The 25567-nt window shown below is 40.4% G+C and overlaps 1 protein-coding gene across 1 annotated transcript; it reads right to left on the bottom strand.

Moving 5' to 3' along the window:
- Positions 1-587: 587 nt before the first annotated feature.
- On the bottom strand, positions 588-7800 carry LOC142619413 (disease resistance protein RPV1-like). Its single transcript, XM_075792504.1, has 6 exons — positions 7289-7800; positions 5349-6441; positions 4471-4758; positions 3767-4295; positions 1220-1563; positions 588-1112 (listed from the first exon to the last, which is right to left on the bottom strand). The coding sequence occupies exons 1-6, from the start codon at positions 7798-7800 to the stop codon at positions 588-590; spliced, it is 3291 nt and encodes a 1096-aa protein (XP_075648619.1).
- Between the last annotated feature and the right edge of the window lie 17767 nt (positions 7801-25567).

Here is a 25567-nt window from a genome sequence, read left to right on the forward strand (position 1 = left end):
AAAAAGAAAAAATTTAACGGTGTTGTTCCATCGATTTGGGTGGTTGGTACATGACTTAATAGTTTCTTTCTGTGCTTGCTGTCCGATGGTCTAAGTCTGGCCAGGGAATGGACAATGGCCGGCCTTGGATCTTTCTCCCTTTCTCTTGGGGTCCAACGAAAAACTCTGCTGTCTCTTCCTCTGTATACGGGCAAGTCTTTGAATGTAATTTAACAATTTTAAGCAGTTAGTGTTGTATTTTTATACTCAGTGACAATAAGACTGTTTTAATGCCGTGATAGCAAGCCACTTCAAACGATGCTTCATACGGTCTTTTAAAGATTAAACTGTATACGTGTCTAAATTTTAGATAGGCAGTTATCCTATTTGTCAACATGTCCTTAAATGCAAAAACCCACTTTCTCTCAGCTTCGTCTATTATATATATATATATATATATATAGTCAAATCCAAATTCAACCATATGCAATTCTTAAAATAATAATAATAATAATAATAATAATAAAACCATACCATTTACTACATAACCATGATTTATAATTTCATTTGCTTGTTCATATCCTTGAACGAATTTAAACAATCACAATCTAATTCCCATATCCACCATTTTTGTTAAAGAAATTCTCTAACCATAACGATCGGAGTCTAGCATTCTTGGCCATGAATGCCTTTGCTACCCTTTCATTATCCACCAAATGGTCAAAAGCAGATGCAAGCATAACTTCGTCAAACCTTTCCATCTTCATCACTTCTTCATAAAGCACTTTCATATCAAGTTGATCTTTTTTGAGTTCTTTTACTGCTAGCTCAACCTTTCGAAGTTGTTTGGAAAACTTATCATAATTAGCACCTTGGTTTGCACGACTCCTTTTTCTGTGAGAGCTTGTGCCACATAAAGCTGCATTTGAAGAAATAACTTGCTCCCCTTTTGATACCTTCTCAGAATCAATGTCTGGATCATTTGCCTCCGAGTCAACAATCATTTTTTCTGAATCAATATCACTAAAAGACAGGGCAGAACTCCATGTTGCCAAGTCTTTACAAAAAAACAGAGCCATTTTATCATACATCTCAATTTTCTTGTTCAAATATTGCTCATGATCAGGATGTGCCTGTTTTATTTTTTTATTTTTCAAAAAAAAGAAAAAGAGCACAAATAGTTAGTAAGAGATCAATCACTAATATAACATCAACATAGTGATGAAAATATGATTCATACCATTACTTCCTCATCATACGCATGCTTTTCACAAGTAATCATTTTCAGATTATCATTCCATCCAAAAATATTTTTTCTATTGCGAAGTTGTGTTATGGTACTCCAAATGCTTTCCATGGTTCGAAGACAATTCTCCACATGATTACATTGGCATTCGACCCCAAATTCCTCACTAATTGCTTGGGCTGCCCGAGCTAATGATTCAGGCATAAGTGTATTGGATGGCTTATTTCCTTTAGTAGCGTCATTAGCAAGTATCTCAAGTAACAAACATTGCATTGGTTTTGACCAGCTAAATTGATCGCTTTTATTTTCCTTCTTCTCATCCTTTGTATTGCCTATTGCTATAGTCACAAGAACAACAAGAGAAATCAAAATTCAACAGATGAAAACAAAAAAAAAAAAAACATGTGAAAACTCTATTATATGTCCAGTAGAAAATTTTATTATCAAAATGAAACTTCAAATGTGCGTTATTAAATCAACATGAAAGGTCAAAACATAATTCTAGAAAGTCACATAACAAAGTCAACTATACAAAGAAAATTTATTCATTCAGCATAACATTATAATCTTCCCACATGGCATGATATATCTCATCTGTTTCCTCAACCTGATGCAGGATTTTTAAGAATTCAGCACTATACTAGGTTTCTTGATGAATTCTTGAGTAAGGATTGATGTTTAAGAGTTTTAGGTTAGAAAACAATGAATATTGATGGCTGTATTGGGGCTGAAATATGGGATAAATAGAAAATAAAATAAATAAAACACGAGGCAACGGTTCCTTGGCATCACACCTAAGAGAAGTTTATAAGCTGCTGAATTTTATTGATCAATCACTATATGAAATAACATTGACTACAATAGAGCCTTTATATAGAGGTCATAGTTATCCCATTCCTAGTAGGACTTGGACTCTGAATAACCTATTCCTAGAACGCATAGAAATACTAATAACAATTAAATAAAGACTCAATAACACCTGAACCAAATAGGACAACTCAAAACATAAAATAAGACTCATGGGCCTATAGGACTGCTAAGTACAGCCCATTCCAGAAATTACCAAATTGCCCTTATCCTAGTAAACTAATTAAAACTAATCCAATAGCTTCCCAACCTAAAAGACTCCATAACCTATCAAAGGTGCTAAGAAGGTCCAACATCAAACTTAACCACAATTCTTGAATATTTGTATATTTAATCTTCTTTTTCATTGAGCTCTTCCTTGTCCTCATCATAACTAGTCTCTATTTTCTTCCTAAACTTTCCTTTGTAATTGTTAGACCCTAATTTTGAATTTCAATTCGTATATATGGAAATAATATAGGAAGAATGGGTGTGGATTCGAGTGCAAGTGCAGGTGCGGGTACAGGTACGTATGGCAACACGGCAATTTTTGAAAAAGTAAGACACGGGTGTAGCAAGATGCGTTTATTAATTGATTATTAAATATATTTTTATTTATATTTTCTATATATTGAGATGAATTTAGGGTTTTTCCTTTAAAGTCGGCCGACAAAAACGGTGTGTTTTGATCTAATATTTTAAGTTTTTTTTTTTAAACAAGAATTTCGGCCCATTGAACTGAACTGGACCGAATTGGGCCAAATCAAAAAAAAAATTCAGCCACGGATGTGTGTAGCCACAAACGTCCATGCGAATCCAACTCGAGTGTGCCGGCCAAATCGGCAAACCCATGCTTCCCAGATATACATCTTCCATTATTGAGTATATGGGGGGTCAACCCTCATTATGTGATTGGGAATGACATAGCATGCCAAGAGTGCCTAAAGACTACATCAACCTGTGTTGGGAACGATGATGAGGGCAAGGAAGAAGAGCTCAAGGAAAAAGAAGATCAAATATACAAAGATTCAAGAATTGTGGTCTAGTTTCGATGTCAGACCTTCTTAGCACCTTTGGTAGGTTATTTTAGTTATTATTGAGTCTTAGTATTGAGTCTTTTCAGTTCGGAAGCTGTTGAATCAGTTTCAGAGTCCTATTCAATATACTTTTTTCAGTCCTATTCGGCAGAGTAATGTGCAGAAATTAGGTGGGATTGATTATTTAATAAAAATGTTGCCGTGTGAATGTAAAATTGGCTTCTTTTTGACAAGCTAATACATATAACAAAGTAAAAAGTTGATTGTCCTTTGTCTCAAAGGGGGCAAATAACCTTTCACTACAATACAGTATTACAACTATTTGAGAATTTTGAGAAGGTAGGGGGGCAATTGCCCCTCCTTCCCTCCACCCCTGCATCCAATACACAAAACCGTTTATTCAAACCGTCAAAACCTCCCTCAGTGGTAATTCGCAAGGAAGAGCAACAAAGACTAAATAAAGCTTTTCTATTTTCAAGAGGATCATGACTAAACTCTTTCAAGACAAAATCTAACCAGTAAATGCCTATGCAGCACCTAAACAATCCAAATCTACACAAAATGCTAGACAAGCAATATGAGCTATTACAGCTACAAAGAAAATTCAGTAAAATAAGATAATAATTGTAACCAAAAGGAAGTGTGAGATGGTTGTCACCTCGTTCAGTTTCCTCAAGAAAGCTCCAACTTGCACTACGTTCTGCCTTGTTACTGTCATCATAGGTTCTCATAATTTTGGTAGCTTTTACAACTGCTGAATTTTCCAATTCATGATGGACACTATCAAGCCTTGACTTAAAAAATTTATTTTCACATCCATGGCATATCAAGGAGCTAATGGAAGAGGGAACTTCTAGAATAGCAGTTCCAGTGATATCAAGTTCCTTCAAACATTTGATTTTCCCCAAGTTCTCTGGCAGTTTGGAAAGTTTTGAGCATCCCAAAAGAATGAGTATTTCAAGAGACCTTAAACTATCCATGCTGCTTGGAAGATTGATAAGAGATTGGCAGGATTCCAAATTTAAAACAGTAAGCTTACTGAGTTGTCCAATGGATTGGTGGATCTCAACCAAACTAATGCAACCTCTAAGACAAAGTCTCTCAAGTCTCAGAACCCCTGCGAAGTCAGGTGTCCTAATAAGGTCTTTAGAATGTTCAAGATTGATGAGTTTTAACTTGTCTAAATACTGTCAACCAAAAAAAAAGGATAATTAGCTCCCATTATTGAATTTTTTTTGAAGTAATAAAACAATTTTTATCCATGAAAGGATGAAGCTCAAACACAAAGAAAGTGTATTTGAAGCAACTCCTAAAGAAAAGATAAATATTAAGTAAAACAGAAAGACAGAAAAACAAAATCACCTTTACACCTCTCCAAAGATATTCAATTTTGCTAAACCGCAGTCTAAGTTCAACAAGCTCTTTTGATTGGAATCCGGATGGCAAACATTTTGAAGAATACCCACGCCAATCAAGAAGTTTTAATTTATTAGAAAGATGTTTAAGGCCATTTGAGATGTGCACATTATTAATTATGAGCAATCTAAGATTACACATCATTGAAAAACCTTCAGAATACGATTCAATGTGCCGATATGCCTCATCCCCTCCAAATAAGTCAAGGACTATGGCCTGAATTGCTGTTGTTGCCTGAGAATCAAAAACAAAGGATCAGTGAATTGCACAACAAAAGTTAAGAATACTATGAATTTTCAGTTTTATACAGTGTTAGAGGATGCAAATAATATCCATACTGAGTTTTCCACATATATAACCACCTCTTGAACATTGGTAAATCCAACAAGGTGAAGGATGAGAAATTGCCAAATTGAGCCCATCGAAACAATTTAATTTTTTATTTAAGTTTTATTCATATATTAAAAGTGATATTTTCATTTAAGAATCATACATTGCAACTAGAAAGGATGCAATTCTCCATTTCAAATATGTAAACAATGTCACAATCACATTGTGTTTTCAAAATGTAAGAAATCATGAACAACAATTTTTTTTTCAAAGTGACGAACACATTAACACAAGAAATAGTCAGCATATTAACATGAAATTAAATAGAATTTTGTATTCTATATTTTATAAATTAAGTACTTAGAATTAGATAACTACATATATATTGGATTATATTTTTTTTTCTTAAAGAACTAATTTATTGAATGAAATGTTGTTGTGTATCTATTCAATATTGCCCTTGAAATAAAGTGTTGTTTAGCCAACATTCTTACCGTGTTGTTCGTCAATACATGAAACAAATCCTTACGAAGCCACAACCTACTGCGCTTTCCAGGCTCTTCACGTGATTCTTGACGGACAATTTCCATACCCATTTCTTGTACTAGTTCATGCATCTGCAATGTGTCGTTCTCTATGGTTAGGAGAGATTTATCCATGAGAACTTGTATTCCGATTCTTGCCTGAAAACCACAGGTCTCTAATATCTCTATTACTTGATCTTTCATCTTCCCTCTAAAGAAACACGCAACATCTAGAAATATATCCTTCCACGTTTCCTCCAACCCATCATAACTAACTTTTAGTGTGTCAAATATTTCTCTTTTAGGATTTTCTTTAAACCTGTCCAATGCACTTTGCCATATATCCACTGCTCTTCCAAACAAAAGGGAACCAAAAGTTACAAGAGCTAATGGAAGGCCATTAGCATAGCGTACGACATCCAAGGAGAGTTGCATATAATCTTCTTTGGGTTTTTCATTTTTGAAGGCTTTCAAACAAAAAAGTTTCAAAGCATCATCACTACATAATAAATTAGGCTTATATATTTTATGCACTCCATGATGGACCAACAAATGTTCATCTCTAGTTGTTATAATTATCAAACTCCCCGGTCCATACCAGTCATGCCCTCCAGCCAAATTTTCTAGCTGATCCAGTTTATTAACATTATCTAGAACAATTAGAACTCTTTTATGACATAGCCTTCTCTTGATCATGTCAACTCCATGATAAACACTCCTTATCTCTATATTTCTTTCCTCCAAAATATCTGCTACAAGCAGCTGTTGTAATTGAAGCAAATCAAGTTTTTCTGAATACTCCCTTGCATTAGCAATAAAGGAAGAACCTTCAAAATGATCACGACGTATTTCATAGACAACTCTAGCTAGAGTTGTCTTTCCAGATCCCCCCATACCACAAATCCCTATCATACAGCCCTTGTGCCCATGATTTTCATGGAAAGTGATCAATTCTTCCACTAAAGAATGTATTCCTACCAAGTCATTGGTAATGCTCGAGAAACTTGAACTCAGATTTTGAAATATCCATTCCACAATGCTTTTGATTAATTCTGACTCAGTGCTGTAAAGATAATAGAACAATAATTAAGTGATGGTCCAAACCAATCATAAAACCTTGGTGACGAAGAAAAATATTGGGCAATAATACTTCTTTCTCAAACAAAAATGAACTCATTAGCTCAGGAAACATGGATAGAAATACTCAACTACCCATAAAAGAATTCTAAGATTATATTTACTGAAACAAATCCATAAAATTGTCAACTACCAGAAATGTCCTTTGAATTAATATTTGAGCGGACTAATATCAATTAGTGTGTCCCTAAGTGTGAGTTTGGCATTAGCTTTTTTGTTTAACTTTTAGCTTTAGTTTTCATGTACTGCTTTTTAAAAGCTCAATTTTTCTCATATTTTCAAAATACAAGTATACTTTAGCACATTTTTAACAAAAACCTAAATAAATTAGTGCCAAACGCACACTTAATTGACATGTCCTTTTTTTTATTATTTCTACAAATGTGATTTTTGGGCTTTCTCTACCTTTTCTTATTCCCGGCTTTCTCTACCTTTTCTTATTCCCTCGACTTAGATCAACTCACTCTTTTTTACTGGTGCATTGGTCACACTCCTTTGAACATGACCGTACCATCTTAAGTGACCCTCCCTCATCTTTTCACCAATTGGGGCTGGTCCTACCTTTACTGGAAATTTCCTCATTTTGAATTCTAACTTTCCGTGTATTTTCACTTAAACATCCATCTTTAAGGATTTTATCAATATCTCAGCCAATAAACACGATTGTAATTGTTTTAATATTTCAATCCATGCATTCATATTATGCTATTCTATATACTTCCAGAAAATTGTCATTTAAATATCAGCATAAAATAAATTTCTTAGGAAATTACCGATCTCGAACTTGCCAACCAGACAGATTTGCCACTTTGCGCAAAGCAGCTCTCCACATTTGAACCTTCTCCATATTTCCATCAAACCGTTTTTTGTGTCTACATAAATCCATTCCGAAATTTCCTTGTTGTTTCCGTACTTCAGATGGATCCACATCATAAAAAACCGGCAGAACTGTCATTCCCGTGGCTTCACTGCATCTGATGATATTTGCAAGCTCATCCAAGCAATACATCGAAGATGCATAGTTGCGTGAGAGAACGACGATAGCAAACCTCGATTCTTCCACTGCCTTAAACAGCTCTTCTGAAATGTGGACTCCTCCATGAAGTATTTTAGAATCCATACAGGTCAAAATGCCTTTCCGATGCAAAGCATCATATAGATGCTCCGTAAAAGTTCGACGGGTGTCCTCGCCTCTAAAACTGAGATAGACATCGTATTTCCACAGAGGTGTTGAAGAGGAAGAAGAAGAAGACGGTGATGACGTTGACGCTCCTTGAGTGCTCATGGAATCCGTTGGAAGTATACAGGTAAATCTTGAACTACAACACAGAGAAACAAAACAAAAAAAGTATAGACGATTTGATATTTAGATTTTTCATTTCAAGGATGAAGGGAAAGGAAATATATAAAGAAGACGAATATAAGTGAAAAAAGAGAACTTACAGACCAAAAACCCTCTTGTCTTGAAACGACGCCGGATTCAGTTCCTATTAGATAGTAATTGCTTTTCAGTAAATGAATGAATGGATTAGTGTTCTTTCCCCGTGTATTAGAGAGAGAGAGAGAGAGAGAGAAAGGGGAGAGGAATAGCAGATGGGAGGAATTCATCCACAATTTCTCAGCCTGTTATTTATTAATAAGTCAAGACTAAGTCATCAGCAAGACCCAAAAAAAAAAAAAAAAACCCCGTCAACAGAGGCAAGAGGACAGTAATTTGACTGACTTTCGTGATAGTGGTGACCAGCTGTAAACCCCCTTTAAAAATTCTTTTTTATTTTCCTAATGTGTTACATGTAACCTGTATTAGGAATAAATTTTGAAGGAAAACTTTTAAGACTTTTTATACATTTATTTTTTTTAGTTTGAGTTTTAAAAATCTAACCGTTAAATTTTATGTTATTTATGTCCTTAACTTATATATCAAATTTCATTCAAATCAAATGTTATTTATTATTCCATCAATAAATTTATTTTTGAAACAATTTTAAATTTCAAAAACTTAAAATTTTTACGTTTGTTGGATATCACAACCATTGATCTTTGATTTTCTTGAAATTTTATAAGTATAAAAGATATAATAAAAACATGCAATCTCTAAATCATAAGAAATGGTTTAAAATATTAAATTGATAAGCTTCTCCCTAGCTTCTCTCGATCCCTAGCTTCTCTCCTGCTCTAGGGTAGGAGTTCTCTCTCTCGTGTATACGAGTCTCTTCTTCCCTTAGTTTCTGCTAAGGGTTTGATTCTTTCTTTTGTTTTGGTCTTTGCCCTTACTGCATTATGGCGGAGGATGTGATACATAGTATGGAGAATATGAAGTTGACTACGGAGGAGGAAGAAGTTATTGCTATTTCAGATGAGGGAAGGCAGGAGGAGATTGAGAGTTGTACTCACAGTTTGATTGGGAAGTTTCTCACTTGTAAGACCTTTAATAAGAGGGCTGCTCAGAGTACACTGAAGAGAGCGTGGGGTTTAGAGAATAAAGTCCAGGTGGTGGAAGTTGGAGCAAACCTCTTTCAATTCAAGTTCCACAATGAATTTGATATGGAGAGGGTTCTGAGAGATGGGCCATGGACGTTTGATAATCAGGTTTTATTGTTAATCAGGTGGCAATCTGGGATGACTGCAAGCAATGTCAGATTTGAATCAGCCTCCTTTTGGGTGCAAATTTGGGGGGCCCCGTTTGATATGGTTTCTCCAAAAGTTGCAGAAGAGATTGGTAGCCGTCTAGGGGCTGTGGAGGAAGTGGAGAAGAGGCAGAAAACGGATGCGCCAAACTTTTTTATGAGAGTAAAGGTTGCACTCCCTATATCCAAGCCTATTCGGAGAGGGGCTTTTTTGGCTGGATCGAGTGGACAGAAGACATGGGTAACATTTAAGTATGAAAGGCTATCCCTCTTTTGCCATCACTGTGGTTTGCTTGGACATGATCTGAAACATTGTGCTCAGTACTTTGCATTGACTAAGAATAAGGGGGAGGTAGCATGCCAATATGGGGAGTGGATGAAGGCATCGGGAATTCGTGTCCGTTCACCAAGTCGTAGAGGTCAAGCTCGAGAGATGGATGATCAGAGGTCTGATGAGAGGAGTGCAAAGTCACAATGGGAGAAGGTGACGGTAGGGGTGAAGGATGACGGCGGCAGGGATGAAACAGAGGCTAGGGTTGGCGTCGACAAACGTATTGATGGTGATAGCATGAATATCGGGATTGGTCCAAAAATTTCGGTGCATGATTCCGTGGATCATGGAGAGAGGGATACGGAGAGGGATGACATGGATGAAAGCACGTTGGGTGATGCAGTTGGTAGTCCTAGTGTGGATGGGCCAAGGGCTCTTAATGGGCTTAAAAATGAGTGTGGAAATATTAGGCCTCAGGAACTTGACAAGCAACGTACCTGGACCAGATTGACCCGCATGAATTATGGGCCTTTGGAGTTAATAAAGGATGGTGCAAAATCAGTGTTGGTCAAAAGAATAAACCAAGAACAGCAGCAAGTAAGTCTGGGCAGTAGTGATGAGCATGCAGAGAAGAGGTTTAAATCTGGGGAGGTTTTTCCATCAATTGAAGCGGCGGGGGTGGTTGAACACCCTTGCCGAACACAATGAAACTACTAAGTTGGAACTGCCAAGGGCTTGGGAACCCTTGGACAGTTCGAAGCCTCCACAATTTAGTGAAGGATCAAGCTCCCAATGTATGTTTCCTTATGGAAACAAGAATTGATAGAGAAGGTTTTATGCATTTTTGTCAAGACTTAGCTTATCCAAATAAATTGATTATTAAGAAGCCTGACTCTGGTGGAGGGTTAGCATTGATTTGGAAAGAGGAGGTTCGGTTAGAGGTGATTAACTATACAGACAATCATGTCTTGGCGAAAGTGGTAGAGGATGATGGTCTTCAATGGTTTTTAACAGGATTTTATGGTTGGCCGGAAACAAATCAAAAGCACAAATCTTGGGCTCTTTTAAGGCATATCTCTTCGTTGGTGAATGGTCCATGGTGCTGTGTTGGTGATTTTAATGCATTTTTACACTCGTCGGAGAAGTTGAGTATTCACCCACCACCAGCAAAACAGATGGAGGAGTTCGGGGCTGCTTTGGAGGCTTGTCAGTTGATGGATTTGGGATTTCATGGATATAAATTTACTTGGAATAACAAGCGTACAGGTGCAGCAAATACTAGAGAAAGACTTGATCGAGTGGTTGCGAATAAGGAGTGGACTGATATGTTTTCAGCAAGCTCTGTGTCTCATAAATTCTCACATGCTTCAGACCACTTGCCAATATTTTTACAAACCGGGAGGGATAACAGGTTTTATGGGAGGATTGCACGGGGTTTTAAATTTGAAGAAGTGTGGCTGTTAGATGAGGATTGTGAGAAGGTGGTTGGAGATGCATGGGACCGAATGGGGAGTGGAGGTTTGTCACTGACCAGTGTTAATGCAAAAATAAAGCAATGTGGGGATGATTTACATGCGTGGGGTTCATCTAGGACAAATCCTCAGGTGGCCGAAATTAAAAGATTAAAGAAGGTGCTTGAGAGGTTAAATGAAAGTGATCCAAATGAGGAAACCAGGTCTGACTTTGTAGCAGCCAGTAAACAGCTTGATGATCTTCTTCTTAAGCAAGAAATTTTTTGGGCACAACGCTCTCGGTTGTCTTGGCTAAAGTCTGGGGATAAAAACACTAAATTTTTTCACTCAAAGGCTTCGCAACGGCGTCGTAGGAATTTTATAGAGGGCATTAAAAATTCTGAAGGGGTGTGGGTTGATGAGATTGAGGATGTAGCGGAGGTGGCAGTCCACTATTTTGAAAATATATTTTCTTCAGGTGGAGGTGACCAGATGGATGAATGTCTTAATGCTGTCAATCACAAGATGTCTTCAGATATGCTTCATATTTTATCCAGTGAGTTTAGTGCTGAGGAGGTAAAGTCGGCGGTGTTTCAAATGGGACCAACTAAAGCGCCTGGACCGGATGGTATGAATGCCCTTTTTTATCAAAAATTTTGGCATATTGTTGGTAATGATGTGACTAATGCTGTTTTGGAATTTTTGAATACTAATAATATGTTGCTGAAATAAATTACACCCATATTGTGCTCATTCCTAAGGTGAAGTCTCCAGAAAAAATGTCAGATTTTAGACCTATTAGCCTGTGCAACGTTATTTATAAAATTATTTCTAAGGTACTGGCTAACAGATTGAAGCTGATCTTGCCCCAATTAATTTCACCTACTCAAAGTGCTTTTGTTCTGGGACGATTGATAACTGATAATGTGATTGTGGCCTATGAAACTTTGCATGCTATGCATGGCAGGAAAAAGGGTAAAAAAGGTTCTCTTGCATTAAAGCTGGATATTAGCAAAGCGTATGACAGGGTTGAGTGGTCTTTTTTGAAAGGGATGATGATAAAATTGGGCTTTCCCCAAAGATGGATTGACCGGATTATGAGCTGTGTTACTACTTCCTCTTTCTCTGTCCGTATTAATGGCAAGGCATATGGTAATTTCAGGCCCACTAGAGGGATTCACCAGGGTGATCCCTTATCCCCCTATTTATTTCTGATTTGTGCTGAGGCCTTTACATCTTTGTTGGCTAGGGAGGAGGAGAACGGTCGGCTTCATGGCGTGTCCATTAGTCGAAATGCCCCCACCATTTCCCACTTGCTTTTTGCTGATGACTCTCTTCTGTTTTGTCAAACTACACAGGAGGAAGTGCAGGTGATCTCTAAAGTCTTAGAATTGTATGGCGTGGCTTCTGGCCAATGCATCAATTTAGAAAAGTCCTCCGTGTTTTTTAGTAGCAATACAACAGAGGTGCAAAGAGGTTGGATAACCGCTGCATTGGGAGTGAAAGAGGTGGACAAATTTGAATCCTATCTGGGATTACCCACATTGATTGGCAGATCAAAATATCAAGCTTTCTCTTTTCTCAAAGAGAGGGTTTGGAAGAAGATTCAGGGATGGAAAGGGAAGTTGCTATCTAAAGCTGGGAAGGAAGTCCTTATCAAAGCTGTGGCTCAATCAATTCCTACATATACGATGGGAGTTTTTCAACTTCCAGAAAAACTTTGTCATGAATTAAATATGATGTGTGCGAGGTTTTGGTGGGGTCAATGTGGGGATGATAAGAAAATTCATTGGAAGAGTTGGGATTCACTGGTTCAGCCAAAAAAGGAGGGTGGTATGGGGTTTAGAGACATTCGAAGTTTTAATCTAGCGATGTTGGCAAAGCAAGGGTGGAGAATGTTGACTGATCACAACTCTCTTCTCTATCAATGCTTTAAGGCTAAATATTTCCCTCACTGTACCTTTTTGGAGGCGGTTGATCATCCACACAGCTCCTATGTTTGGAAGAGCTTAATTGCAGCTCAGCCGATTTTGAGAAAAGGATGTTGCTGGCGTGTGGGCACGGGCTCTTCTATTCAGGTTTTGTCAGACAAGTGGATTCCAAACCACCCCACTAATAAAATTCTGGTTCCACCCAATGAAATAGATGAAAGTTGGCATGTGTCGGAGTTGATAGATTGGGCAAATTTTCAATGGAATCGTGGCTTCATAGAAGCGGTTTTTAACAGGTATGATGCTCAGGCTATTTTTCGGATTCCTCTAAGTCGACGGTTTGTACCAGATGTGATTGTTTGGCTTCACAATAAAAATGGAAGATACTCAGTGAAGTCTGGTTATCATACGGCAAGGATTTTGATGAAAGAGGCAAGCCGGAAGGGAGAAGGGTCCAATATGAGGTCTAGCAGCAAAGTTTGGGCAAGAATTTGGCAGCTTCACATCCCAAATAAGATTAAAGTCTTTGCGTGGCGAATGCTTCACAATATTCTTCCTACTTATGATAGATTACGGCAGCGGCGGATTTTAGTGAATGATATGTGCCCCATTTGCAACCGATTTCCTGAAACTACAATACATGCGCTATGGGAGTGTGGAGCTGCTCAGGATGTGTGGGCTGGATGTGCACACCGAATATTGCAGAAAGGGCTGACCGATCAGGCTGATATAATACATTTATTGGAGAATATTATGCAAAAGGCTTCTGAGGACGTGCTTGAGTTTTTCTTGGTGCAAGGGTGGCTAATTTGGCATCAACGTAATTGGGTTGTGCATGGAGGTAGGTTGCAGGAACCGGGTAGGTTGAATGTGCGGGCTAGCAGCGTTTTAGAGGAGTATAAGGAGGCACAGTCACTATTAGCGGTCCCTGTTACTATTGGTCACTCACAGTCATGGTTGCCACTTGAAGGTATGATATATAAACTAAATTTTGATGCAGCGGTTTTCATGGATGCTTCAGCTTCAGGTGTTGGTGTGATTATTCGGAATGAAAGGGGTGAGGTTATGGCAGCATTGTCAGCAAGGGGCAGTGCAGTGATGGATAGTGAAGAGGCAGAGGTTTTGGCGTGTAGACAAGCTATGGAATTTGCGATAGATGCTGGGTTTGCTGATTTAATTGTGGAGGGAGATAATTCAACTGTGATGAAGTCTATTGTCTCAGCTCAGACAGATTGGTCTCGCTTGGGAAATATTTATGATGATATTCGTTGCTTGGCTGGAAGGATGCGACATGTGGAATTTCGGGGCGTTCGACGTAGCGCCAATGGGGTAGCACATTCTTTAGCTCGTTTTGCTAAGCATATTAGTGAGGATATTGTTTGGTTGGAGGAGTCTCCTCCACCGGCTTTAGAAGCTTTGTATTTGGACTCAATTGCTATTGGTAATTAAATGATATTGGTTTTGCTTTAAAATAAAAAATAAAAACATGCAATCCAACAGTTAAGTTTTCAAAATTCACATTTAATATAAAGATATATAAAAAGTTGACATTGTTTTATTCCTCCCATTAGTATTGGATGGTGGGAATATTAGGGAGTTCACTAATACAATAAAATATATATATATATATATATATATATATATATATATATATATATATAATAATAGGTGAAGTTGAGATAAACTTGTCGAGGACGTTTTGCAATGAGGGCCGAAAATGCGAAAACGGCCGAAAATGCAAAAAGGCCCAAATCTCCCCTGGGGTTCTTTAGAAGTGTTTATTGTAGAGAATCAAACCCAAAATTCCAAATGTATAATGAATAAAAAAAATGGTGCTTTGACAAAAAAGAATTAAAATGTTAATAATAAAAATGCAGAAAAAGCATAAAAACATAATAGGTCTGAAACTTTGACCCATAGTCACCGAGAAGGAGAAATTGAGAAAGGTTGTAAAGAAGAGTGGGAAAGTTCCCCTGGACTCATATTTTCACCCCTAAGGTTCAGAATTGTGAGAATGTTTCCTGGCTCAGTGAGTTTTTACTCTCAAGTCTCAGCTCTATAGAGAAAACGTGGTTCAACAAGTCTGAAACTTTGACCCACAGTCACCGAGAAGAGAAAATTGAGAAAGGTTGTAAGGAAGAGAAGGAAGGTTCCACAATACCCATATTTCCACCCCCAAGCTTCAGAATTGTGAGATTATTGACTAGTTGAATGGGCTTTTGCTCTGAAGTTTCAAGTATGTGAGTAGAATGTAGTTCAACAGGTCTAAAATTTCGACCCACAGTCACCGAAAAGAGGAAATTGAGAGAGGTTGTGAGAAAGAGAGGGAAGGTTCCCCAATACCCATATTTCCACCCCCAAGCTTCGAAATTGTGAGATTATAGACTAGTTGAATGAGTTTTTGCTCTGAAGTTTCAAGTATGTGGGTAGAATATGATTGGCTCCTTTTGAATCTAATTAGGGCATTTGTATTGAACTTGGGGAGCTCTAAGTGACTAGTTTTTGAGTAGTGGAAGAGGCTTGTATCCCCTATGATACTAATTTGGCGTTTTGGCTTGAGTTGCTTTTGTTTAGGAAAAAGTTTAGCATGCTTTTAGCATGATTTTAGAAATAAAGTAGTTGACTCCATTAGCTATTGTTTCCTTGTCATTGTAGGCTTTTGATGGCTACATTTGGTGGCAATAATTGGCTAGCTAATTAGCTTAGGGCCAGCGTCAGGTACTAGGGGTTGGCTCCCCCTCCTACTGCTGATCCTCCTTCTAGCTGGGCTCTATCCTAGTTGACCACAGGGGGAACATTATCCCTGATTTCCTGTGTCCTGCCCTCTTTAAGGAAGCGAATCTCTTGCTGCAAATCCTTCAGCATTTCTGTCATTCGAGCCATGGGGTCTAGCTCCTGTCCTGCCTGCCTTTGTCTTGATACAATCTCCTATTCTACCAGAGGCATCTCGTTCCTTTCTTTGAAGGCCACCTTTGTTTTCTCCTACGGGTTCAGATGCCGCGAGTGGTACATTGGTACCTTTGCTGTTCCTTACTCTTGGAGCCATGCTCTACGAAGGGACTGTTTCTTTCCTCTCCTTTTCCCAGTCCCCAGTGGAGTCGCCAAAATGTGAGAGTCTTTTTTTTGAACGGTATCCAGGCCCAAACTTAAACAAGGACCCCGGACCCTCTAGTTGTAATTTGAAAAGACTGGGCTTGATCTACCACAGCTAAGTGAGTTGTTTAAAGACCAAGTGATGCACAAGCCAAAACTCTTGCAATACACATACACTAGCAGATGACAATATATGTATTGATTAACAAGGAAAAACAGCAAAGGCAGACAAGAGTAATAAAGAAAAAAAATAGAATAATTGCTCGGGATCCTCAAATCAGTAGGAAATATTTCATTAATTTTCTTAGTTGTGGATTACAATGAGCTCACCAAGACTTAATACAAGGTTCAAATAAAGTCAAAAATTATAAACTTAGATGACTCTCTAGGCTTCTAAGACTTGCAAAATTTGAATCCTTTTAAATCCAAGCATGTGTTATAGTGGCTGTTTCTAGGAAACCAGGACATATTTCCCTGTCTTCTTTGAGTTTTATAGAGCTTTTTCTTAATGATTCTATACAATTTCTTCCTTGTTGAATGCCCCTTAACGTTAGCTACTTCTTCTTTTTATAGTGCCACATTAGGGTTTCGGGATACCATTGATTCTTCCCTCTTAGCCCCCTGGGTACTAGAGCCTCCTGTTTATCTCAGCCCTTCTGACAACTGATCATTTCCTTATTTTTCATAGTTCCCTTCTTTTAGTGTTTTTCTCTTAAAAGTGTATTGCTGACCTTCTGTTCCGGGGCGCCTTTGGGGGAGCTGAACCTTTAGCTTTGCTCTCTCTCCAAGCCCATTTTCTCTATCTTCTCTTTTCGGGCTTACCCCCTTTTAGCCGCCCTTTGTCATCTTTCCCAGTAAATGGAGTCTTCTTCTGTCAAACCGAAGGTTTCCCCAGCCATTTCCTTTCGTGGATCTCTTTTTCTGGATTCCCCCGAGGCACCGGCTTCTTACTCCTGAGTCATTGCTCTCCAAGTCCTTAGGCTTTGTGCTGTATTACTGGGTGCTTCGAGAAGGGCCCATCTGCTTCTTGTTCCTAGTGCCTTTTAAGCTGTCTTAATCCTCTTTTAGTCGTGTTGTACACCCAAAGGTCCCAAGCAGCCCCCGGCGTCCTTGCTCAGCTCTTTTCCTTTCTTTGGTCTTTCCTTGGTTTTTTTCTCTAGTCCTGGCAGGTTGAATTCTTTTCTTTCTCCCCCTTTTTCCTATGGACTCCTTACCCCTTTTTGGGCCTCAGATCCAGCATCTCTCTTTCTATTGCAGCCCCAACCTTTCTCTTTTTTTTTTTTTTTTCAATTTTTATTTCCCACGGATTGGCCCAATGTGCCATTTCTTTGGGTCTTTTATCATGTTTTCTTATTATATATTTTTTTTAGACCTCAACATTTAACCCCCCGAGCTCGTGGGTTGCCTGCAGCCCACGTGTGAGTAATGTGAAGTTTGAGTTCCTGTAGAGTTTCCCTCTTCGTCATTTCGACCACCCTCGAGTTCCCTTCTTTCTTCTTTCAGGGTCCTAACTTCCTGCTGACTTTGGAGTACCCTGGTCTTTTTTGCACGTTGTAACTCTCTTCCTCTTCATACAGGTTGTGGCAGTTAACCTCTCTTTTTTATTTAAAAGAGTGGGAAAAAAAAATTCCTCCCCCCACTTTCCTCGTTTCTTGTAACTCCCATTAATAACTGCCCATAACTTTCTTCCTTGAAATTAAATTTGGCAACTGGCGCGTTTTTCCATACATTGTCTTCCCTAACTGTCTTTAGTGCCATTATTGCGATTGCTTCATACATACATACATACATACATACATACATATATATATATATATATATATATATATATATATATATATATATATATATATATTTGACCTTTTCATTCTCAAGTTTATCTCTTTCTTCTTAGTTAGTTGTTGTCTTCCTCCCCTTCTTTTTTTTTTACATCCCTGTGCTCTCCATTCTTCGACCGCTCTATTTCCAGCACGCCCTCCGTTTCGATGGCTTCCTCTTCATCACGAAAAAGGAGGGAGCGTACTCCCAGCCCTTCTGAAGGCGAGGGCTCCTCTAGCTCTACGCAGGACGAATCACAGGGAGTTACAGAGCGTCCGGCCTTCCCTTTACAGGACCCGTGGTACACTCTTAGCCTGTTCTTCCCTAGGGCGTCTCATGGTGAGGCCCTTCCGTCTTCTCATGCCTGGGTATTCTCTGATGAGGCCAGTTTTGCCAGTTCCGCTCAGGTACCAGACCCAAGAGAGATTTTAGATCTCCAGATTAGGTAAGGGGTTCGTGAGGTGGTCCTTATTTTCTTTGACTTTGTTCTTGGGAGGATCTCTGGTTGGCCCATTTAGGTGGACAAAGAACTTTCTGATGGTGAATTCGTGGGTTGCCTGGAGCGCACCGGGATCCTAAAGGAAATGGCAATTTTCAAGAATCTTGAAGGTTTCAGAGATGCTAAGGGTCTCAGGCACTTGGTACGCCGTTGGTGCCCTTCCCTTCATACCTTCTTCTTTTCTGTTGGTGAGCTTACGATAACCTTGGAGGATGTGGTCAACAACTTCCTCCTTCCAGTGTTTGGGGATGAGAATCCTTTTACCATCAATCTTTCTGACGAGGATCTCGAGGTGGAAGATGGGTTATAGGCCTATTTTGGTGGACGTGGTGCTTCTCCTGGCGAGAAACCGGCTAGAATGGGCAGATGGGTAATGAATCTTTCGTGGGAGAAAGACAAGGAGATCCGGCGAGCTGGGTTTCTGGCGCTCTGGCTCAGCAAATTCCTGTTTAGTAAGTTTCCCGGGTATGGGGTTAAATCCGTCTTCTTCCCTTTGGCAATCAGGATGGCTCAGGGTGTTCGGTATCCCCTAGCCCCTATGTTTTCTTGGTAGTTCTACTGATAGCCACCCCATTATCTTTCGTTGGGCTAGTTTGAAAGGTGGTGGTCTCAATCTGATCGAATTATTCGATCAGACAGGGCACTTAAAGTGGCGATCTCCCTGAGTTTGCTTGTGACTTTGTATTAGCTTCCTTTCTTAATTCTCTAGGGAACACTTTTGACTTGTGTCCTGGTGATGAGATCAGCCTAGCCTACTTGGCCTGTGTTAGTCCTTCATTGCTTCCAGTGCCCTCCTCAAGTGTTCCCAGGTATACCCACTACTCAGCACACCGGGTACTCCGGCAGTTTGGCTTTGATAAGGATATCCCCCCAGTGTTTAATGATGTAGCACCTTCCCTCCCTTCTCTGGAACCGTACTTGAGACCTCAAGCCTTCTTCTATTGGTCACATAGAAGTCCTCAGTTTATGGTGCCCAACTCTCAGAGGGGAGTCTTTGCCTCTGATGGTTTTGCTGGATATTGGAGAAGAGTACAACAGTCTTTCATTGACTATGTGGGTTCTGGCAAAATTGGGAGAGTTCCTAGTATCGCTATCTTTTCTGCTCTAACATCCCATAGGCTCTTGTCCTTCCCTACTGCTAGTATTGTGTCTGCTGCCGTAAGTAGCAAGACAAGGTTCATGGAGTGGCATGCTTCCAGGGGTGGTTAGGTGTGCTATGCTCAGGATTTTTCGAAAGAGTGGCCAGGATGCAACCTCATTGTTGGTGCTTCCTCCGGGGTGCCAATTAAAAGGGGGGCAGCAGAGGCAATTGGGGCTGCTACTCCCGTAGGTAAAGGCAAAGAGAAAAAGATTAAATAGGATAAGGTTAAGCAGGCTGAACTTGAAGAAGGTGTGGGAAGTGTTGAGATTGGCTCTGAAACCAAGAAAAGAAAGACTGCGAGGTCCTAGAAGCAGTTGGTAGTTCTTGAGGAACTCGAGAGAGTGAGTTCCCTTGTAGTGGGAAAAGAAGTTGGGCATTCTTTAGCCCCCAAGTCTCGAGTAAAGACTAAGGTAGAGTCTTCTCTTTCTCAGGTTCCTGTGAGTTCTCTAGTCCAAGGTTCTTTGAGATCCTTTGATCTTGTACCCTAATCTCCTCTGGGACCCTCTAGGCGTACCCGTAATAAACAAAACACCACTAGAGGTTCTGTAGAGAGAGAGAGAGAAGGGCAAGGCTTCTTTCCTTCTCTTTTTTTTTATTTTTTTTTTTATGGTGGTTTGTCATTGTTGTTGCAATGCCTTTCTTTCTCTTTTAACTGATGCTTGACCATTTTCTTTCTTGCAGTCCAAGCGCAAGTTAGACCCCAAGAAAGGCAGGAGTCAATCATCTGGTGATGATGTGGTGCGTCCCTCTTTGTGCCTTTCTCTCTTTCTTCTTCTTTTTTTTTTTTTTTTACTGAATGCTTATACCCATATTTGTAGGTGGAAATGTCCCCTCCCGTGGCGGGCAGGACTTTGGAAGAAGTAGTGGTTGCTGCTTCTTCTGCTGGTTTCCTAGGCATGGAAGAGGAAGCTCCTGGTGGTGGTATAACTAAGGAAACCGGGCAGCCAATGCAGGATGTCCCATCTACTCCATCTGTTGTTCCTCTGGCTACCCAGGATCCTGAAGCCCCTCAGCCTCTTGCTTCCCAAAACCCCCAGCCTAGGCAGACTTCTAGTCCTGCCGAAACTGTGTTGCCTGATCCTACATTAAGCAAAGAACCCTCGGGGGGCGCGTCTCCATCCGTTCAAACAGGTAAGCCCCTACTCTTCTTTTATAAAACGCTTGACCTTGTTTACATATATTTTTTTTTTCAGACTTCCCTTCTTCTCTTCTCTTTGTTAGGTCAAACTAGTGCTTAATCTGCCCTTGAGGCTGCTCCTTCTTTGGAATCAGAAGGTTTTGAAGGTGCATGTTGATCCCCTTTACTATGTTATCTTCTCCTTGTGCTCTTCCTTTGCCTCTTTCTCCTATGGCGAAGCCCCCAGCATCTTTTCCTTCTTTTAGCCATTTTGCTAAGGTTTCCTCACCCTTTCTTCAACGTGCTGCCTGTTCTTTTATAGAGTCCTTCAAGAGGGGGAAGTTCCACTACAGGAAACTGACACAGGTGCTCTTCCTTCTCCTTTTTTTTCTTTTGCCTTCTTTTTTTTTTTATGCCTCTTTCTTTCTTGGCTCCATTCTCCCTGTTGAATTATGCCTATTCTTTCAGGTGTTGTCATAGGTGCTAGGGATTATCAATTCATGGATCATGGTTCTTGCGGGTCTCACCATAGGGGCTAGACCAGGTACCCTAACGGTTACTTTACTGCTTAGGTGCTGAATTGGGTACATTGGATCCTTTCCCCCACCCCCCTTTTTTGGGAAGTCCCAAATCATGGACCAGGCAGATTTTCTTTTGCCAAATACTGGGCTAGGTATCCCGGGTACTTATTATCTATTTTTTTTAAACAGTGATCCTAGGCCATGTACTTGTAGACTAATTGTGATGTGGGTCCTAGATCGTATGCCAGAGTTTTTGCATCGGTCCAGGTATCCTCCTCAAGTCTACCCATGTTTGGATTTTTACAGAATTTTGTTTAACCATAATTTAAAGAAAAAAAAAATGCTTCATTGAATCAAAACGTGGTTGTCCATTTTGAAGAACACAGGATAATTGTTAAAACAGTAAGAAACCCAGAGTGTTTGTTTTTTTTTTTTTTTTTATCATGGGTTCCTGGATAATGCTACTTAAACAAAATTCATGACAAAGTAAAAAAAAAGGGGGGGGGGGGGGAGACGAAAATACTTGACAGACTGGAGAAAAAAGGGAAAGGAGATCCCGATGTACTGAAAGTTTTGTTTTCCTACGCATAGTATTGTTTCAGCCACTTCCCATTTATAGGCTCTATCAGGACTATCCCATCTTCCTTTGTGAGGTAGTAATACCTACTATCATGGGCTTCCCTAATGATGTAAGGTTCTTCCCACTTTGGGGCAAATTTGGAAGGTCTAGGGAGGTTTCTTCTTACATGTTTTGTTGCCCTTAGTACCAACTGCCCTTCAGTGAAGGCCTTTGGGTGTACCGCTTGTGCGTACGCCCTAGTCATCCTTTGCTGATACCTCTGGCTTCTCCTCTTAGCCAGTTCTCTTTCTTCCTCTACCCCTTCCAAATCTACCAGTCTCCTTTCATTGCTTGTGTCCTCGGTGTCCCCCTGGTTTTCTTCAAATACTACTCTTGGTGTAGGGACGACTAACTCCACAAGACTGATGGCTTCTGTCCCATAGACTAGGGAGAATGGTGAGAATCCTGTGGCTGTCTTTACGGAGCTCCTACATGCCTAGAGTACGTCTGTCAAGTGGTCACTCCATTTTTCCCCATACTCATGCTTCATCTTTTTAAGGATTTTCAGTATCACCCTATTAGTGGCCTCAGCCTGGCCATTTCCCTGTGGGTAGTATGGTGTAGACCTTCCATGCTTGATGCAGTATGCCTTAATCAGGCTCTTCATGTCTTTGTTTATGAATGGGGTCCCATTGTCGCTGATTAGTCTTCTGGGGATTTCGAACCTTGTAATAATGTGTTCTTAAACGAAGTTTGTTACAGCTGCTCCAGTGGCCTTTTTCAAAGGGATAGCTTCTACCCATTTTGTAAAGTACTCGGTGGCTGCCAGGATCCATATATAACCATTAGAAGGAGGGTTTATAGGCCCTATAAGATCAAGCCCCCAAGTGTGGAAAGGTCATGGTGTTGTCATGTCCTGCAGTACATTTTGGTGAGTATGAATTGCATCTCCAAGTATTTGGTAGGCATGGCAAGTTTTGACTAGTTCCTCAAAGTCCCTTTTCATTGTTGGCCAATAATACCCCAATAGTAACAGCGGCTTGTGAAGTCTTCTTTTTCACGGGTGACTCCCACAATCATCGAAATGGACTTCTTTGACTACTTCTCTGCCTTCCTTTAGCCCCAAGCATCTCAGGGGGTCCCCGTTGTACCCCTTCTTGAATAAGATCCCATTTTGTAAGAAGTACCTGACCACAATTTTCTTGAGGTGGTGGGCTAATTTCCTGTCAGTTGGTAGGATCCCTTGAGCCAAATACTCTATAAGTGGAGTTCTCCAATCTTCTGTGACAAATACGGCGTAGCTTTCCTCCTTGTCTATCGAAAGTTGACATTTTTGACACTTCCCCTGTATAGTTGCTGCCTCTTTGTTTATGCTGGGCCAGTAGTACCCCATGCGCTGCATTCTTCTGTATAGACTAATCTTTTCTGCAACCCCACAAGCTTGGCTATGTAATTCTTCTAATCTCAACCTCCCTTCCTTTTCATTGATACACCTAGATAGGATCCCTCCGGGTAGTCTCCTGTATAGTTCCCCTTCTATCATAGTGTAGTCTTTTAGCTCTTTGATACTCCCCTCACGTCCTGACCCTTTTATTTTCTCTTTGACCTCATTTCTCCAATCTTGTTGCTCTAGTTCCTTGGAGAACATCCTTCGGAAGACTTCTATGATGGAATGTTCTTGCCTACTTACCCTTATTAAGGTGTTTTTTCCTTTAACAGACATTTGGGATCCTAAGGTGGCCAGTGCATCGACGAACTTGTTTTTGCTCCTTTGGGTGTACTCGATGCTGAAGGTTTGAAATTCCTGCTCTAGCCTTTGTGCCCAAGTCCTGTAGGTTGCCAGACTTTGTTCCCTTAATGCAAAATCGCCATTTACCTAAGAGACTACAAGATTAGAGTCTCCTAAAACCCTCATATGCTTTACTCTTATAGCGAGTGCTATGGTTAGCCCAGTCAGATACGCCTCATATTCAGCGGCGTTATTTGAGCAGGAGAACCCTAGTTTGAAAGATAGGGGTAGGGTGCCCCCATCTTCACAACTTAATACAATTCCCAGTCCATTTGAGGTTGCCGTTGCTGACCCATCAAACCTCATCGTCCACTTCTTCCCTGGGAGGTCTATTACTGCCACTTCTCTGGGGATCTCTTCACTTCGTGAACATTCCTCACTTTTGGGGAACTGGGCTAGCAGGTCTGCTATGGCTTGGCTTTTGACATCCCTGGAGGTCCTGATGCCTATGTCGTACTGAGAGAACAAAACCAATCATTGTGCTATCCTTCCTGTCAAGAGGGGCTGATAGAGGAGTGCCTTTATGGGGTGAGACTTAGTCACTACATCCTGAGGAGCTTTCCTAAGGAAACTGAAAGCGGTAACAACCATCTCATACGTTGTGCTATCGTGTAGATAACCACTAGGCAGGCCTTCTCTATCCTAGGGTACCTGGTTTCAGCATCGTTAAGTGTCTTGCTCACGTAGTAAATGGGTTGTTCATTCCCATCGTCATCTTCTTGTGCTAGTAGGGCTCTTATCGCTTGTGAGTTTGATGCTAAGTACAGCAATAGGGGCCGCCCACGTACTGGTGCTTGGAGGGTGGGAAGGCAGTTCATGATTTGTTGGATCCTCCGGAAGGCTTCTTGTTGCTCAGCTCCCCAAGTGAACTCAGTCCCCTTTTTCAACAATTTGGATAAGCCACTTGTGACCGAAGCTAATCCTGGCACAAACCTTCTGATGTAGGAGACCCTCCCCAAGAAGCTTTTGAGCTCCCTTACTGTTGCAGGCCTCTTCATTGTGGCAATGGCCATGGCTTTCACTGGATCGATACTTATGCCTTTATGATGTACTAGGAACCCAAGGAATTTCCCAGCAGACACCCTGAAGGCACACTTCATGGGGTTCATGCGTAGCTTGTATTTCTTGCATCTCTCAAAAACTTGCTCAAGTACACGGAGGTGTCTTGTCCTAGTTTTTTACTTCATCACAATATCATCCACATAATCTTCCATTTCCTTGTGCATCATGTCATAGAAGATGGCCATCATGGTTCGCTGGTATGTGGCCCCTGCATTTTTTGAGGCCAAAGCGCATCACAGTGTAATAAAAATTCCCAAGCGGGATTCTGAATGCTGTCTTTTCTGCATCCTTGGCAGCCATGCAGATTTGGTTGTATCCACTATACCCATCCATAAATGAGAACATAGAACTCCCCGCAGCTGAGTCCACAAGGAGATCAATATTAGGCAGAAGGAACTCATCTTTTGGGCATGCCTTATTTAAGTTACGAAAGTTCACACAGCAACGAATTTGGCCATTCTTTTTCTTCACGGGTACTATGTTGGAAAGCCACTTGGGATGTTGGATGGGGCTTGATGAACCCAGCTGCCAGCAGTTTCTTGACTTCTTGGGTTATTTGAGCTTCTACATCAGTGTGAAAAACCCTTGCTGACTGGACCACTAGCTTAACCCCCGGATCCACATTGAGAGAATGGACCACTAATTCTGGATTTAGACCGGGCATCTCGTCATAGGTCCATGCAAACACATCCATGTACCTCTGGAGTAGGGCTACTAATTGCTCCTTTTCTTGCGTTGTTAGCTAACTTCTGATGAAGACAAGCTTTTAGGATCCCAGTTCAGCTCCTAAGTTTATTTCTATTTACTTTTCTTTAGGCTGAATTTGGGCCTCCTGAACTAGTTCCTTGGGGGTTTCTTCTTAGGCGACCATACAATCTAGTGGTCCGGGACCCTCCTGCGTAACGCATTCAGGCCCTGCGCATCTACACAAACGATAAATTACCCTTCCTCCGGGTTCTCGCACTACAACACATTTTCGGGATCCCGAGGAGCTGGGCTCCCTCTTTTGCCTTTTTCTCTCCAAAAAGTTTCTCAGATCATAAGTACTTCCCCCTTCCTCTTCTTCCAGGACAGGTGCTCCTGGGGTCCCTGGCGTGGGGCTCTCGTCATCCAGTTCCAACTCATCATAGAACATGGTTTCTACAAAGTTCACCTCCCCTTGGTTAAAAGGAT

This window comes from Castanea sativa, chromosome 12 (genome assembly GCF_040712315.1).
Source record: "Castanea sativa cultivar Marrone di Chiusa Pesio chromosome 12, ASM4071231v1".
NCBI lineage: Eukaryota > Viridiplantae > Streptophyta > Magnoliopsida > Fagales > Fagaceae > Castanea > Castanea sativa.